Source organism: Tympanuchus pallidicinctus, unplaced genomic scaffold, assembly GCF_026119805.1.
Source record: "Tympanuchus pallidicinctus isolate F22 unplaced genomic scaffold, pur_lepc_1.0 scaffold15, whole genome shotgun sequence".
NCBI classification, from domain to species: Eukaryota; Metazoa; Chordata; class Aves; order Galliformes; family Phasianidae; genus Tympanuchus; species Tympanuchus pallidicinctus.
In genome coordinates this window covers 34060577-34077280 of record NW_026294669.1, presented here as the reverse complement: position 1 = coordinate 34077280, position 16704 = coordinate 34060577, and the positions used below count along the sequence as shown (strand labels likewise).

Below are 16704 nucleotides of genomic sequence, written 5' to 3'. Positions count from 1 at the left end.
CACACAGCATGGAGCTGAGTGATTGCTGAGGGTCATGGTAACTGATCCCCCCGACTGCGTCCCCAGCTGAAGGCAAAGGCAGATTTCTTAAACAAAAAAATCTCCCTTTCATTACCTTTCCACAGAAATATATATATATATATAAAATATATATAGGATGTTACTAATACTACACAATCACTTAAGTTACAGATTAGCCTTATATTCCTTTTAACTACTTCACACACGCACACAAAAAACCCACCGTGGCCCAAACAGGAGCTGAAAACAGCACTGTAAAAATTCCAAACTTGTGACAAGAAGGGACTTACATTAAACACCATGGGAGTTCCAGTGCTGCAGCACAGGGGGCGTTCAGCAGAGCACTCTGCCTGACTCCAGCAGCTCCTGGACAAAGCTCCTACAGTTCCTGCTCATCAAAAGCAACAGGATTGTGATTTGGTTCACAGGAGACCATTTTATTGCCAACTTGAAGTGTTCCAAACCCACACCACCTGCTTGCTTTTGGCTTTTTCTTTTTTCCCCAAACGAGGCAAAAGGTTTAAAAAAAAAATAATAATAATAATTACAATTCCAATAGTGATTTCTTTTAACTTGTCAAGCATATCTCATCAACAGGATATACAGTACAGTTCAGAAGAGTAAACATTTTAAAAGTAAGCAAACAACTTGGGTTTTTTTTTGTTTTTTTTTGTTTTTTTTTCAACCAACAAACACAATTTCTTGCTGTATTGATGCTGAACTCTCCTTTTAACATGGACAAGTTATGAAGTTAGGTTTCTTCTTCGGTACAACATGGACACTGGACTGGTACAGTCCGGGCTGGTTTTCTTCTGGTTGGTGTTGTTGAAGTTAAAGACAGCATGGAAGCCGTGGTCCTGCTGGCCATCGCCCTTCATCATCTCGCATAGCGCTTCATGTAATCTTCAACTTTATTCCTGAAGTCCTCCTGGGGAGAAGCAGAGGCAGAATTACCACGAAATAAACACCCACCACTGCACAGACACCCCGCACACACCTTAAGTGTGCAAAGGAACTGATGGAAGGGATGTAACACCTTGTTTTAAACAAGATCCTGCGTGTCAGCCAGCTCCAATCCTGCCGGCGGATAGGAAAGCTGTGCATCACACTGGAGTGTTTTTGAAAACACAAACTTACAAGGTTACAAACTACGTGCCTCTGAGCCACTCCCCAGTCTCAAGCTGTCTCCAGGTACCTCGAGTCAGCTGAAATATCACACCACCAAAAATAAGTGACACCTTGAACTTGTGTTCAGCTCTGACAAGTTGCGGGCTGCTTTGCTGCAAACTGGGACGATTACTCATAATGGCAAATGTGCTGGAAATCTCATTTGCAGTCATGGTGGGCACCCTGGGTATCACAGGCTGATCCCTCACAGCAGCAAAACGAGCACCCAGGCTCTCCTTGGGCAATGACAGCATTGGAGCACGTCGGTCACAGCGCTGCACCTGATACACTAAGACTTGGACTCACTGTATTAGTGAGGAATGGAGCTTGATTACAGAATAACCTGAGTTGGAAGGGACCCATAAGGACCATCGGGTCTGACTCCACACATCAGTGCAAGAAGGCAACACCACCCATCTTTCAGGACAGTAACCCAAATTAAGACCCTTTCTAACACGTTTTTTTTTTCTGGTTTTGCAACCATCTACGACTGCTGACACTCTTGCTTACAGCCCCCATTTGCTGGGAGCTGGATGGGTTAACAGAGGGCTCCGTGGTGCCCGCTGCCCTGGGTCACTAAAACAAGCTGGGAAGATGGCCAAGAAATAGCACTGAACATGCAACAGAGCCAGCTGCATCTCTACTGTAACTACAGTACCTACAGGTGGCTCAGGAGCCGGTCCCATGCTTTGAAACGGACAGACAGGGCCTCTGAACCCAACTCACAGGAGCTGGACCTCGGCCAAGGGGTGCTCCAGGACTCCACGCCCTCACTTACAAGTTATCACCAGACAAAGGAGCTGACAGCACTGGTGAGAATGCCTTACGGCTGTCCTTGCTGTATGTGAAGGAGGTTCTCATTACGGAGCTGTAATATTCCATCTTCACATGCCATATGGCTCAACAGTCCCTGATTAACAGTGTGCACTTTCCTACGTGCACATCTGTTGGTGTGCAGCACTGAATAATCAGAAGCAAGGAATTAGTCAGAGCAGTCTGCATTCTGCATGACAAAGAGGAGCACGGGATCCTGCAGGAGTGCTAAGGGAGAGCAGGAGTGGGGCTGGGGCGGGCAGTGCAAGCAAGCAGCCATCACCACGTTAGGTGAGAGCCCTGCTGCTCTCTGCCCCCTGCTTCTACCCTACGAAGGAGGATCCTAAGTCCTGCACCCCATGGTCTGGATGCTGAGAGGGAGAAGAGTGGGAGACTGCTGCTGCCAGGGACCCATCCGCTGGGCTCCTGCCTTGTCCCTGCTGGGACAGCTGCCTGCCCCGTCAGTGGCACTGTGAGGCCACTGTAAGGGGAGAGGGCTGATTGTAGCTGTGACATTTGACTCCAGCAGCACAGATGCTACAGTGCACGACGCTCCATCAGAAGCAACCCCGGCCAGCCATTAAGCCTTGAAAGGCCATCAAGGAATGCTGAAAATACTTTTTAAAGCTTTTCAAAAGGGAAATCTAATTTTAATTTGCCTTTCATCAACTTCAGGGCGCAGCGTTTCCATCATGAGCTTCAAGATAGCACACAGATGGAGTAAGAGGCTGCCAGTGCTGCCCATGGGTTTTCCCAGTGTGGTGCTTCTCCCCACCAGGAGATGCAAGGCTGGGCTTTATGCCTGGGAGCAGCACCTGCAGCCCTGTCTCGCTTGGGGGATGGAAGGTCAGCAGAAGAGAGCAACAGCCCAGGGATGAGCAAGAGCTGGTGGATACCCACGATGTGGCAGTGTCTGCTTTAGACCCATGCATGAGCAAAAAGCCATTTTAGAGCAGACCTAAAGCAGTTTTGCCCCGAGCTGCAGGGAGGTCAGAGCAGTACGTGAGCACAACGGGTCCATGGGGAAGTATGTACTGCATGAGTAATGCTGGCCAAAACCCTGCTTCATCTGCTGAGAATCACACTGGGGCATCGATCGACTGAAGGGAAACTCAGAATTAATCAGCAGATGAAGAGCGTGATATATGAGCCACAACATATTTCACAATATCACTGTGCTGAAAACTAGGTTACAGCACAGACCAAAGTCCAGCACTCACTGAGCTTCTGTTTGAACACAACAAGCTTGGAGCTTTCTGAAAAAGCTGCCGTCTCAGAGTTGTTTTATTTAAGAATATGGACCCACATAATAACACCAAATAGCAATTTAAACCTCCACTATTTCAACACGACATTATTTTAGTCCAGAGTTTATCAGCAGGGTTAAATCCCAAATGGTTTCTGTTAGGACCCTCTTTACGGCTTCACTGAAAGGCATGTTAGTGGAATCCTGGGCTCTACCACTCACCAGTAAGCAAGCCACAATCTGCTCATGTTGCTCAGCCCCACTCAGTGCTTTGGGAGGAGGACACAGTAATTGGGTAGGTTTGCCTATTAATCCCATAGAACACATTTAGAGCAACTTTTCTTTTCCATTTTGTAGGAAAAAATTAGTCTTCACATCCATCAGCCCCTGCACTCCCACTCTCTTTTAGAAAGGAGCTGAATGAAACACAAAGATCTCCAGGATCAGGCCTTTTTCCAATCCACATTCCTACCTCGCTGTGATTTTCTTGGCACTGTTTCATTTAGAGCTCAGCTTCTACATCATTTTACACATTTTCTGAGCCCTGTAATTACATTTCAGTTGCACGAAGGAGGACTTGGAGAGAAGGGAGGGTGAAAAACAGCACAGTGTCCCCACCACACTCACACCAGTCTCTGTGCAGTCCCCACAGCATCAGTTTTTGGACATTTTTCCCCTCAAACTGCTGCTCTCACAGGTCAACTGTCTGAACTGATGTGAGTGAACTGATGGGAGTGGTGGCACTGATGCACCTGCTGGACTGCTGCTCAGGGAGGAGGCCAGTGTGCACCGTGTAAAGTGAAGCACTTTGAGGTGCTCAGTAGACAAAAAGGCCAAGGATTAGGAGGCGTGAAAGCTGCTGAGGTGGTCAGGGCCTACAGCTAAGTCCTGCAGAGGAAGATTCAAGCCCAAGCACAGCATCACCACCACCCTCACCTTCCAAAGAGGAGTCCTCACTCGGCTCCTGGGAGTGCTCTGGTCCTCCAGCTGCAGAGCCAAGTGACTCAGGCTTTGCCCTGACTCTGACTGATCTGCTTTGTAATGCTTACGCTTTAGCCAGATTGCTGCAGACAAGAACATCCACCTGGGTCTGTACTGAGTCATTTCCACGTGGCCCTGGGCAAAACTACGCTCCCCACCGGCGAGCACAGAGATGCTCTGCTCCTGGAAGCCTTGCTGATACAGCTGTTGGAACTGCCTGCAGGAAACAGCCCTGAGAAACAATCACCTCAATCATCCCAATTACACAGATGCTACAAACACACTTCCACCTGTGAGGATGTCACTCATTCCCAAGAGAGGATATGTCTTCAGGATCTGACATCTTAATGGCTAAATGACCACAGAGGAGGAAATCAGAGCTGTCTGGGTCTGGAGAGAGAGTTTTCGCAAGTCATCCCCTCCACAAGTCATGCCCTGCAGGCACAGGGAGGGGGAGCTCAGCACAGACTTCTCCCAAAGCCACACATTTGTCTGCAGAACGTGAAACAGCAGCTTTCCTACCTGCCTTAACACACGTAAATCAAAAGGTTGCAAACATCTGCATTTCTGCCATCACCTCAGCCAGTCAAACCACCTGCAAAAGCTTCATCAACTTCAGGGAGGCAGAAAGAGGCTCCATCCGTAATCAAAGCGTTACGAAAGGTGGGTAATGGTTCCTATAAATACCATTAGAATTAGAAGAGGAACTTTTTTGCTATTTACATCCGTTAGCACAATTAGCAGTTGTGTCGTTGCTCGTTTGCACACGCTGCTTAATGCACTCTCTGCTCAGCAGGGGAAGGTTTCAAGGCTGTCATAGGGATGCAGCACAAAATGGGGAGGAAATCCAAGGAAAACACACATATGCTGGGGGAAAAACAAAATGCAGATCCTTCGTGGTCGCTGCAATTTCAGCACAACCACCATCAAACAGGGAGGTTGGCTGTGCTAAGGAAGTGAAGGATTTCCTGTAGAAAACAAGGAGATAGCTAAATGCAGTGACTCACAGGGTGCGCTCTTTTGCAAAGATGGGTTTGGACTGGGATGGTTCTGTTGTTCCTACTAAGACAGCTCAGCTGCAATCAAAGCAATGAAAAACAAACAGCAAAAATTAAGCAGCTTCCAAAAAACCCCACTTCAATACCTCAGGAAGACTTTGTGGGTGCATCTAATTAGAGCAAGAGGTGTTTCATAACCCCTCTTAGAAAACGTTGGGACAGAGATACTTGGCTCAGTATCCAGGAATAAATGCAAGCTGCTTTTTTTTTTCTTTTTCTTTTTTAACCTGAAGAAGGTTATAAAGCCCTCACTCTTCCATCACGTCACAGTTCTGTGCTGCTCTTGAAGATCATGTTCAGAACCAGCTTCTTCCTATTAGCAAGAGAAATCCCAGCACGACCAGGGGCAGCGTGGAGCTATCAGTTTAAACATGGGAATGAGGTTAAGTGGAAAACCTTATACCCAACAATGGACAAAGGCAGATCCCAGTCCAACAGAAGCTGAAACACGAGAATGTAAACAGCACAGCAAGGACGAGGCTGCACTAATCTAAGCAACGCATTGACTCAAATATTCTGCAATGCAAACAACATTAAAATGAGGGCCTGACAATGCCAGCTTGAAGCAAACATAATGAGAGCGAGACGTGGGCATGCCTCCCCTTGTTAGCTGCAACAATACCCTCTCTTGACGAGCACAAGCAGCCTTTCTGTTGCCTGCTCCTCCTTGAGCTAAGAGCCAATTGCATCAATCGAGCTGTTGACAAAGTCCAGCTCCGAACAAGCTGAAGATAAAAACATACTAATTTGTGTCCTACATTCTTAGATGCACAAATCAAAAGGCTGGAGAGTTCCTGGAGGCACGGATCTATTCTGGTCACTCTCTCTGGAAGAGCAGCAGAATAAAATAAACGTACATGGAACTGGTCAAGGGACGGAGGCGGCCGTCCTGGCTCCACAGGTCAGCTGTGTTTGTGGTACGAAGGGCTGTGTTGGAAGGTTTGGCACTCCATGGAACCTGCAAGTCTGACACAGATTGCAGCTCAAACACACACATCTGCTCCAGCAATTTCAGGGATCACCAGCTGGGATTCTGGGTGAAAGAGAGGCACCAAGACAACAAAATGAAGCGAAAGAAGGGGCAAAGGTAGAAAGAAGGTCAAGTTGTAGCCTACTGATGTCCATACACACTTTTTGGGCAAAGATTAATGGGATCATCCTGTAGGAAGAACCATCTGGAGAGCTGTCCTGAAGTCTCCTGACATATCTCAGCCAGACAGGAAGTATCAGTGAAGACCAAGAGATTCCTGAAGTGTTGTAACGATTAATCATAACGTTTGTCAAAACATTTCTTACAATAAGAAGTTTCAAATAGCAGTATCTTCTTACTGTTTCCGTGGGTATATATAGAACTCCTCAGATGATCTCAAACTCCTCTCTCCCATAGCCCCACGTCCCACAGCAAATTCATGGGCACTTTCTTTTCCACTGGAGTTTCTTGGTAAGAAATGAGTGACGCCGCAAAGTCAGCTATGATACAGTACAGAATTCAATAATGATTTGGGTTTTGGTTGGTTTTTTTTTAACCATGGTACTGTTTCCTTGAGAATTAATAATAATACAAGATGAAGCAGCAGTCGTTTCGAAGCCTTGACTTCAGTTACCACTATAGCAACCTGAATAGCACAACTCTCACACATCAGTGCAAGGCTTGTGGTGCTGACAAAGAGCGTGCTGAGCAAAGATCCCCTAAAAATTACTGCATACCACAGTCTGATTGCTGATGAACTCAAATACGGTCAAACAAGATAGAGGAAAAAAGACAGATGCATGCGAAAATATGCAGATCTTGAGATCAGTATGAAGTAATGGAACTCCCCTTGGTGTCTGAATTGCTGGTGGATACTTAGCTCTACCAGAATAAAGCCTCGTTTAGTCAGTGTGCTTACTGGCAACCCACACATTCTTACCCACACAGCTGCAGAATAGCCAGCAAAATCAAGACAGGGCTATAAAACATACATTCAGCAAGCAAAGACAACACGATCTGCCTGCCTACAGACTTGCCAACTATCACTGCTACTCTCCTCGTCCCACCACAATGCAGCTTCCATGATATTCCTCCTCTCTCCAGTTCCCTCATCCTTCTGGTCTCCTCCCCAGCAGTCGGATGAAAGTAAAATGCATCCTCCATGTGCCCTCATGGGCCAAGGGCATCTCACCTGCTGTGGATGCCAGTGTGGGCTCACACTGATGGTGAACACTGACCTCCAGCCTTGAAGACAACATCCCACTGGATGCTTCCCTGTTGAGTGACCTTCCCTAGCTGACTTTACCTTGAGCACAGGGGCTGGACCAGACCATCCAGGGGGTCGTGCCTCCCTCAGCAACTCCATTGCTTTGTGAAATGCCTCCTGAAAACGTCTCAGAACTGTTGCAGAACAGACAGTCCTCATAATGTGATTCAGAATTGTTTACTTGGTTACAGCAGATGCGAGCAAGGGAGAAGAAATACATGTTTGTATCAAGACCTTTACCTTCACGTTAAATTAAAACCACAAGCTTCTCATGTAACCTGCCAGCTGCCTAACAATTTCCCAGCATCTCCTTACTCATTATCATCAGTATTCATCATTTTATATCTCTTCCAATTATTTCGCTGCTGCCGTGGGAATATTAGACTGACAGTCTCCAAAACAATACTCAACTTTTATCAGAGAATTCAAGGGAAAACAGAAATCCTTCAGAAGCGATCGTGGCAGAGGTTGACACATCTACCTGTACTGTGACGCACCAAAGACAGGAATAATTTGTTACAAGTATAATTTCTAATATTGAAAAATGGAGGAGAAATTGTTGGGCTTGTCAAACTCAGTAATTCCTTTACTCTCAGCTTTTGTTCTACACCTAATTACTGTTATCTCATATTCCAGTAGGTGCAAGACCAGATTGTTTAGCTTATGGATGACTCCTCCTTCCTCCCCCTACCCAGCTGCAGTTTTACACTCTAGTAGATCTGGATACTTGAAACAACCTGAAGGGCCCTGCAATTCTGCATCTCTCCCCACTTATAATTGACACTAATCATGTAAATGGATTGCTCTAACGATCAAGACAAGAACCCACTTTTCTTCTTTCACCTTTTTTTATGTGTGCTGCACCGCCCTGCTCAGGAAGCCATCCCTCCTGATGGCAGCCTTTCTTTTTCTTTTTAAGGTAACAGCCACTGACTTTAATCACACGCATGACAGAATTTTCCTCCAGCCAAGGAATAACAGCTGGGACTGCCTGAAGAACACAGCATTTACATCAGCTAGAGAGACACAAGAGTGAGTTACTGTTAGGAGCTCAGTCTTCAGACATGCACCAATTTCCTTGCCGACCGTTCTCTGTTTATCACATCATGCACTGGATTGTGGGGTAATGCTGCTGAGAGGTTAGAAAGTAAAACACTAGCACGAGTCTCAGCTGTGCAGCACCATGATGATCTAAGCCAAAGTCCAATTTTAGTTCTGAAAAACAGCATCTCATTGGGACTCACAGACCTACCATGCTCAGATTCCTCAGGTGGTTCCAAACTTCATCTTCTCTTACGATGGGATCAGCATTGCTCCCCCAGTTCCTACCTTCTAAAATACATCCAAGTGTGGTTTACTGACTCTTCCTCCTACTAAATGTAACTCCTATTTATTTTTAAAGAGAGATTTCAGCTCCTAGGTTCACATGCTCAATGATACTAAAGAATCAGAAGCAGCTGTTGTTTTCTACAACAAGCAACGTAATACTTTGGAAGTTATAAAGGACTTATTTTTAGTTGGGTGATAGGCTAATACCCCAGCAGAGCAGTGCTTTAGTGCTAGAGCAATGCAAGAAAACCAGTTACCTACAGCAGCTGTTAGCCTTTCTGATAAGGAAATCCAGTAGGGTCCTTGGTTAATGGGTGCTGGATGGGCAGTTGATGTTAAGTAGTGACTCTGATGGTGACAACCAGCCATGTGACTGCAGAGCTACAAGAACAGGGGTCATGAACACACCATACACTCAACACCACGCTGTGGGCTCACATGTGATAGCTGACTTGTAGGCTCTGCTGACTGATCCATCACACAGAAAGAAGTTTGCATGTTACATGCTGAATGTACAATATTGAAATAAAGCTCCTTCTAGGCTCCAGAAGGCAAAAATATCCTGGCTTTACAGATTTTGTTACTGAATATTCACACTGCTGACAACGTATTTGGCACGGCAGGATATGCTTGAGTTTGCAGGTTGTGCCCAAGCCTGCCAACACAGGGCTGGATCCCACAGAGAACAGCCACCCTCTGACAACACCTCACTTGGCAGCTGTAACCCATCCACTGCCCTCCTTTTCCTTTGCTGACACAGTATTGGAGGTTGGTGCTGGCACAGTGCTGACAAGAGATGCCAGGAGAATTTTTGCATTGCTTATCTGCCACTTTCTTATGCCACACACGGCAGATCAGCAAGTGAAATTTCAGGCTATTTCAACAAATATTCCGTGTGCCTGACTGAACTGCACGCAAACTTGGGTTTGTAGCTAAAGATACTGTCACATATTATCCCTTCATAGCGTCCAAGTGAGCCGTCTGCTGCCTACCCAGAAGTGCTGGCAGAGGCTCACGCTCAGGATGCAGCAGAGTGTGAGCATGCAATCACCACCTTTCATCAAGGAACATCCAGCACCAGGTACTCTAAGCAACACCGAGAATGCTGATTGACCCAATTTCTTCATGTGTCCCCATGAAATTTCTCCCTTGCTGCCTCTGCCTGACAGGTGTGCCTGCATCTGGAGCTCTAGTCATTCTGGAACAGGAAGCTACTCATTCGCCCTCAATCAATTACAAAACAAATTGGATGAAGGTTGATATTCAAGCAAGCTGCATAGAGCTGTCAGTCACAAATTTGACGAGCACTCAGCAGGAAACAGGCTGATAAGCTGATGTGCCAGATCTCATAAGTCTTGCACAGTTAGCAAAGTACCAGGCTATTCCATCACCCACAGGGAGATCTGGCTGTGATCTTTCCATCCTTCCATCTTGGGATATTCAGAGATTCTATCATCACCTTGGAGCTAGATACCTTGTTACATCCTTCCAGTAGCAGCTAAGACACATTTTGTTCTTATCTCTATCTGATGCAAGATTACACCAGAGTGCATTAGCTCCACATGTCACCAAGAGCTTCCCATCCCCTTCCACACTTTGTTCTTACATACAGGAAACAGAGAAGCACGTCAGGTAGGCTGTATTCTGTCTGCATTGCATCTCTGAGTCTTGTAAGAATAATTAATACAATGCCATGAGTCATGCTGAAGCAGGAAGGACAGCTAGCTCACAGCGCTCTCTGAAACTGCTGCTGTACCATCAACACAAGATTAAAAGACTCAACCTGGATTCTGAATGTTCCCAATGCTTTTTAAATTGAAAGAGAAATGGATGGCATCCAGCACTTTGCACATCTAGATGCACAGCATAACTTACTTGTTTTCCAAGCTAGAAGCAATATCAAACATCAATCTGATCCTTCTGCCCTGCTAATAAATTGATAGGGATGCTTTCACAATATTCTGGGGGGAACAAAACCGTGCTTTGTCCACCTACAGCCTCCACTCATTTGGCTCGATGGATGAAATCTGGGTTCATTATAAAGACTTCTGCAGCTTTTTGTTTGCTATGCCTTTATGCTAGCGGGCAGAATTTGGAGAACAGATTTGAAAAATAGTACAAGAGTGTGCCCACTTTTTAACCTCCTGAACAGAATGTATCTAACAGCTGGGTATTTTCACTGTGGGGCAACAGAACAGATGCTGGCACTCAGCTATCTGGAAAGATAGATCCAATGTACTCTGACTTGCTAAAGGAAAGCATGTAAAGCTTGCAGAGGGAGATCACAAAACTACACTGACCTTTTAAATCCCTACTTCTACCCCACAAGTATGAAAAAGCCCACACAGTACACTTACAGAAGCCATAACTTGTAACGTTGTTCACTCAGAGCCCCCAATTTGCCAAAATTGATGCTGTGATGACTTCCAGGTTGGACATAAGGTCATTGGAATGCGTTCTTCTAACTAGGGCATCCAGCCAGATGTTCTCACCACACCTGGGGGCTCTCCTTTGGTCTGTGCATGCAGGAAATATCACTAAATGAAAAAGCAGAGAGCACAACCCAGAACAGAAGAGTTACCAAGAAACACAACTGTCTCGCTAGCAGGAGCCAAGCCACAACCTAAAACATCTCACTTTTAATCAAAAGCATTTCCACCCAACAGAGCTGCCAAGCTTATTGCACAGACACATAAATGATAATTTAGCAAGAAGGTCTTCAACAAGATCTGGTAGCAGGGACTGAAAAGCCTCTCACACCAAGCAGAAAGAGCAGCCCAAGTGTCTGCTCAGATCTGCCTCATCGTGGTAACTCTTCCCCCTGCTGCTGCAGAGAGGAGCACTGCCAGCTCTGGGAGAGCTCCAGCTCTGAGGAAGGAGCACCTCCTCTGCTCTCTGTGCACCGAAGCCTCAGGGAAGCAGTGCAAAGAGAAACCACTCACACTCCTGTATGTCTTCAGAAACAGCCAAAGCAAGGGTTTTTCCTCAGTGCTGTGCCACCAAGGTGACAACACAAGTCACCAAGGCATGCTCCATCCCATCTCCCCATCACATCCCCCTGCAGCTAGACATGGAGCTGAGAATTGCTCCCTGCCTCACACAAGCACCCAGCACAACCATCCCCCATCTGGTTTCTCTTCCAGCACCTGCTCAAACACGCTCCTAACAACAAGGAATGTTTTAAAGAAAGCCCAAAATGAACTTCGAGGCAATGTTTTCAAATAATTTCTCTGTTCTAAGGTGGATTTTCCAGCTGTCTTGAGCCATCACTAAGCCTAAGAAATGAAAATAGTAATTACAGTTTGACTGCTATTAACTGTAAAAATTACAATTCATGATCAGAATTTTACAAATATCATCAGCACTTCTTGCATACAAAATGTCAAACGCTTGGGATACAGGAGAAGATTAACAAGGTGCATGGCTGTGATGGACAAATGCTAGCAAAGGCAGCAAGTCTGGCACAGAGAACAGGGCACAGACAGCACACTGGTGAACTCAATAAGCATTATCTTCTACAAACACACTGGGGAAGGCATTAGAAAAAAAAAACAGAAGATTTTCCAATGAAATCTTTTGGAGTGCGCTGCTGGGAACCAAACCGATCTGCTCAGAAACAAGCATTCAGATACAAACAGGATAGAACTCAGGTGATGTATAGCTGGTGAGCTGCTGTTTCACTTCTGGCATATGCATGTGGTCTTGAATATTTTGCAAAATAAAGATGTTTCCACTGCTTTCAATTTATTCAAGGAATACCATCAAAGGAAAAGACCTATTTCACATAATTATTAATTATTTGGAAAATAGAATGCTTGTCTAGGCCTTCTTCTAATGTTTTTTTTTTCTTGTCCTTGCTCCTCGATTCTGATTCCCATATCACATATTTCTGATGTGAACAGCAGAGCAGGAAAGTGGGGACGATGCTGAGAACACCAGGTGAGGCAAAACCTGTCATCCTTCAGTTCCTCCCTTTGTCAGTGCAGCACTTGAGCCTGAAATTATGGTTTTAAACTCCATTTCCAAACTTTGGTGATGCTAGAAGCCATCCAATACTCAACTGCATTCAAATCCCTTGTAATGCTTTTCAAGCACAGATCTCTGTGTTCTCACTGCGTCTCCAGCAGGTTGGGTTTTCCATGCAAATCGCTTCCAAAATGAGAAAAACATCTTTTCAGTTGTGAGAGAGATCCTGACAGGTTACTGTCAGGATGGAAACTGATCTCCAAAAAATCATCACCATTTTAACAGCAGAAATTGAGCACAAAGAGTCCGCAAGGACAGATGCCTCACTCACAAAATGCCTCTGACATAAAAACGTACATGAGAAAAAGAAAAGCTATGACAGAGACATAGAGAAGTTAAACGATGATTCTGTGAATCAGCTAAGTGAATTAACTTGAACCAGAAGACACGAGGAAGGGCTGATGATTTTGTTTTCCAAGCATTCAAGTTTTAATTTTTGTGTTACTGTTTGGCTGCTTAGTCTCCAAAGCAAGCACTGTAGAAGTCAGCACTTACATCATGCTTTTCATGTGGATGCGTCAGATAACATCTCTAATGGTCAAGTCTTCTGATACATCAAATTAGATGAATGGAAACAAAACTGAAGTCTGAAAATACTTTCACCCAGAGGGTGGTGAGGCACTGGCACAGGTTGCCCAAGGAGGCTGTGGATGCCCCAGCCCTGCAGGCATTCAAGGCCAGGCTGGATGTGGCTCTGGGCAGCCTGGGCTGCTGCTTGGTGACCTGCACACAGCAGGGGGTTGGAACTGGGTGAGCACTGTGGTTCTTCTCAACCCAGGCCATTCTATGAAGATCAATCACGAGAGAAAGAACAATCCAAATTTACAAACACTACTTTGTTGCAAATGCATTTCTTCAGCTACACAGAAAAGTGGATTTTCAAGGCAGACTTAAATCTTAAATCCAAATGTAATTACGTCCCTACTATGTACAGGCACAGAAATAAAAAGCCGAGAGGATGGAAGTACAGCTGGCTCTGACACTGTTTAGGAAAAGTCTTTTGCAGGATAAATTAGAAACGATTGCACAGGGTGCAAATTCTGGGTCTTTTTAACTCTCTGAAGGCATTATCAGTGTGAGGATAAAATCACTCCAAGTTCTAGCAGAGAAGCATGACTTCAGATGTACTTAGCACCATGTCTGCTAGGCAGGCAGCAATGCCCATTAGCACAGCAGGGAAGGGAAAGCACAGGGCTCCTGGCTGGTGGGACAGAAAGTTGGTAAAAACTGGGGTTAGATTCTACAAACATGCAAATGTGGGGGTGAAATTGAGTTTACTGTATTTCCAAAGGGATGCCTAGAGATACTCTAGGATCTATCTTTGTTTTCTTACCTTTTCACCTTTATTTTCAAGCAGACCCCTTGCTGACTACTTTCTCTTTTGATGACTTTCCTATTCTCAGATATACACCCGTGTCCCCTCAGGAACATCTCAGGTGCTCCTGGTTCTCACCCAATGGCCAAGGAAGACTTTGGGACATCACGACTGCTCTATAAAAGTGCTGAACTGTTTGCTACTTAAGAATTCAAAAACCTGCATGCAGTTGGGAAGTTAAAAAAGCTCTCCAGTGAGATTTGTAATCTATTGCTGTTTTAATTATTAATGCTATTTCTAATGGAATTACATTGGCGTGCTCAGTTGTGAGGATGAGAAGACTTTCCTCAGGCAATTCAAGGAAAACACTCATCTCAGAAGACTCATTAAAACAGCCTCCAAAGGCAGCACACAACTGGGAGGAGGACCTTTTTTAAGCCTAGTTTCCTAAAGGCTGAGGCTATATAGAGCAATTAAGAGGAAACCTAAGGGGCAGCTTTGGACTCCATAACAACATGACCATCTCCACAAAAAACAATCCCATAACAAAACTTTATACTACCAAGAGAAGCCTTTGATTAAAAAAAAATAATAATAATGCAAAAGCAAAATAGTATTTTCTTGTGGGAAAAAAAAAAAAGAAAGGGAAAAAAAACCTGACAGCTGGCATTGCAGCATAGAAGTAAATACCTGTCCCAACGCTCTGCATCCCCAACAGTTCATGGCCTCACACTTCCCTGCTGCCTGCACTGTTTGTGTGAATTATCTCTATTTAATTCATGAAAACATACCATTACCCCAGGTGAGATGAGGCTGGCAATCCTGTCCCTGGTGTCTTTTGGAGGATTTCTGCCAGTGTGCTAGCATTACTGTTAGGAGGAATCAGAAAGATGTGATCTGGACAGGAATATGAAACTGCTACTGTCAGGATGATCTATTAAAGACAGCCTCAGGATGTCATGAACTGTCCAGAGTCAAGTTTGGAATTCCAGCTCCTGGAATTAATTCTCATTAATATTCTTACAAATGCACAGCACCCATGCAGTGACAACACAACCCACAAACGCAGTCATCCCAGCATATAAAGCTGCCTAACAACAGATGGGTTAGAAATAGCCAGTGACAACAGAACTGCCAAAATTCTGCAGCTCCCGTGAAAAAACAAGATGCCTAAAACCTGGACTAGAACCAAAATCCCCTGCACAAACAGATGCAAAATATTTCATCGTTAAATACCAAAACAACAGCACGAGCTTCACAACCAATGTAGCCATGGAAAAGGCAACAATTAAGTCTCCCTTCTATATCTGAAAGTAACAGAATATGACTGGGGGAAAAAAAAAAAGACAGAAGAAAGACCACTTTTCTGTAGGGGCATTCAGCTTGACAGGCTCCCAGGAAATAAAACAAGGCAGGTAAGGATCAGACTGGAGTGCCTGCTGGAAGCAACATGCTGGCCTCTTCACATCCTGGACGTTACCAGCAATAATTACATCGAGTCTGACAGCAGCCTTCCTGCAGTGACAAGTGTGATCCTTCTGCCTGGGGCAAGCAAAGGGAGGGCCACGATGTGTGGCATTAATGATGCCTTCTTGACGCAATTGTTGGCTGCCTGCAGGCTGCACTCCTACCTGTCAATGCGTTTCTGAGCTCCGTGGTGGGAAACATATTGACACTTCTTCCCAAGGAAGAGTCAAACAGAGTCCTTTTAACCATGGGTGTCCAACATCTAGGCTTGTCTGGGACACAGGCATTGTCTAGGACTGCATCTATAAAGGCTGCTCCAGAAGTAATGTGTCCTATTTCTTTCCATGGAAACTACAACTGATGCAAAGAGCAAAACAACACTATTTGACAGAGCTAAATCTCAGCTACAAAACACTCTCTTTCAACAACATTGCAAGCATTAGCTGTGCATTTCTGCACAGAGTTTGCATGCCGTGGCTCATCAAAATCTGCACTAGCAGAGGTGCCTGCTGCCACTGGTGAAAGGCACCACCCACAGCCTCACCACGCTCACATCTGCACTAACACAACACAGGGTGATAATATTATGCAGCTTCTCCCTTAAAACTGCTCAAAGCCAACACACGGAAGAAAAACCAAATGAGTGTTTGTTAATCTGCAAGATGACGACAACTGAAACTATACCAAATTCAGCAGGAAATGGGACACAGCATTAGCACTCAGGGTACAGGAGTTGAAGAAAGCTGAACAGAATTTAGAAGAAATACTGCACCCTAAGCCACGTGAAAGAGCATCATGAATTTTCTTGTTGGGTAGCACACATATGGCTTTGAGCAAATGCTTTGGCAAATGCTGACACTATGAGAAAATATAAGGCACAAAACTTTTGAGGAACCCAGTGAATGCAATGGCCTGAGACTGGATCTGCAAACAGTCACGAGAGGTACATGTGGAAAGCATTTTCTAGATTTCAACTAACAAACTGCAGGCAGTGCCACAGCACCTCCAGCTAAGGAATACATCAGTCCTGAACTGCTAAGCTCA

The 16704-nt window shown here is 45.1% G+C and overlaps 1 protein-coding gene and 1 long non-coding RNA gene across 4 annotated transcripts in view; one reads left to right on the top strand and one right to left on the bottom strand.

Annotated features, from left to right (window-relative positions):
• Positions 1-437: 437 nt before the first annotated feature.
• UBE2F (ubiquitin conjugating enzyme E2 F (putative)) overlaps positions 438-16704 on the bottom strand; it is a 65241-nt gene continuing 48974 nt past the window's right edge. For all 3 annotated transcript variants that reach the window (XM_052675039.1, XM_052675041.1, XM_052675040.1), the window contains one exon: positions 438-949. In XM_052675039.1, coding sequence (XP_052530999.1) covers positions 899-949 — 51 coding nt within the window. In that variant the 3' untranslated portion in view covers positions 438-898. The remainder of the gene's footprint in view (positions 950-16704) is intronic.
• On the top strand, positions 2785-9412 carry LOC128076825 (uncharacterized). Its single transcript, XR_008204665.1, has 2 exons — positions 2785-4891; positions 6053-9412. It is a non-coding gene; the product is annotated as an uncharacterized LOC128076825 (long non-coding RNA).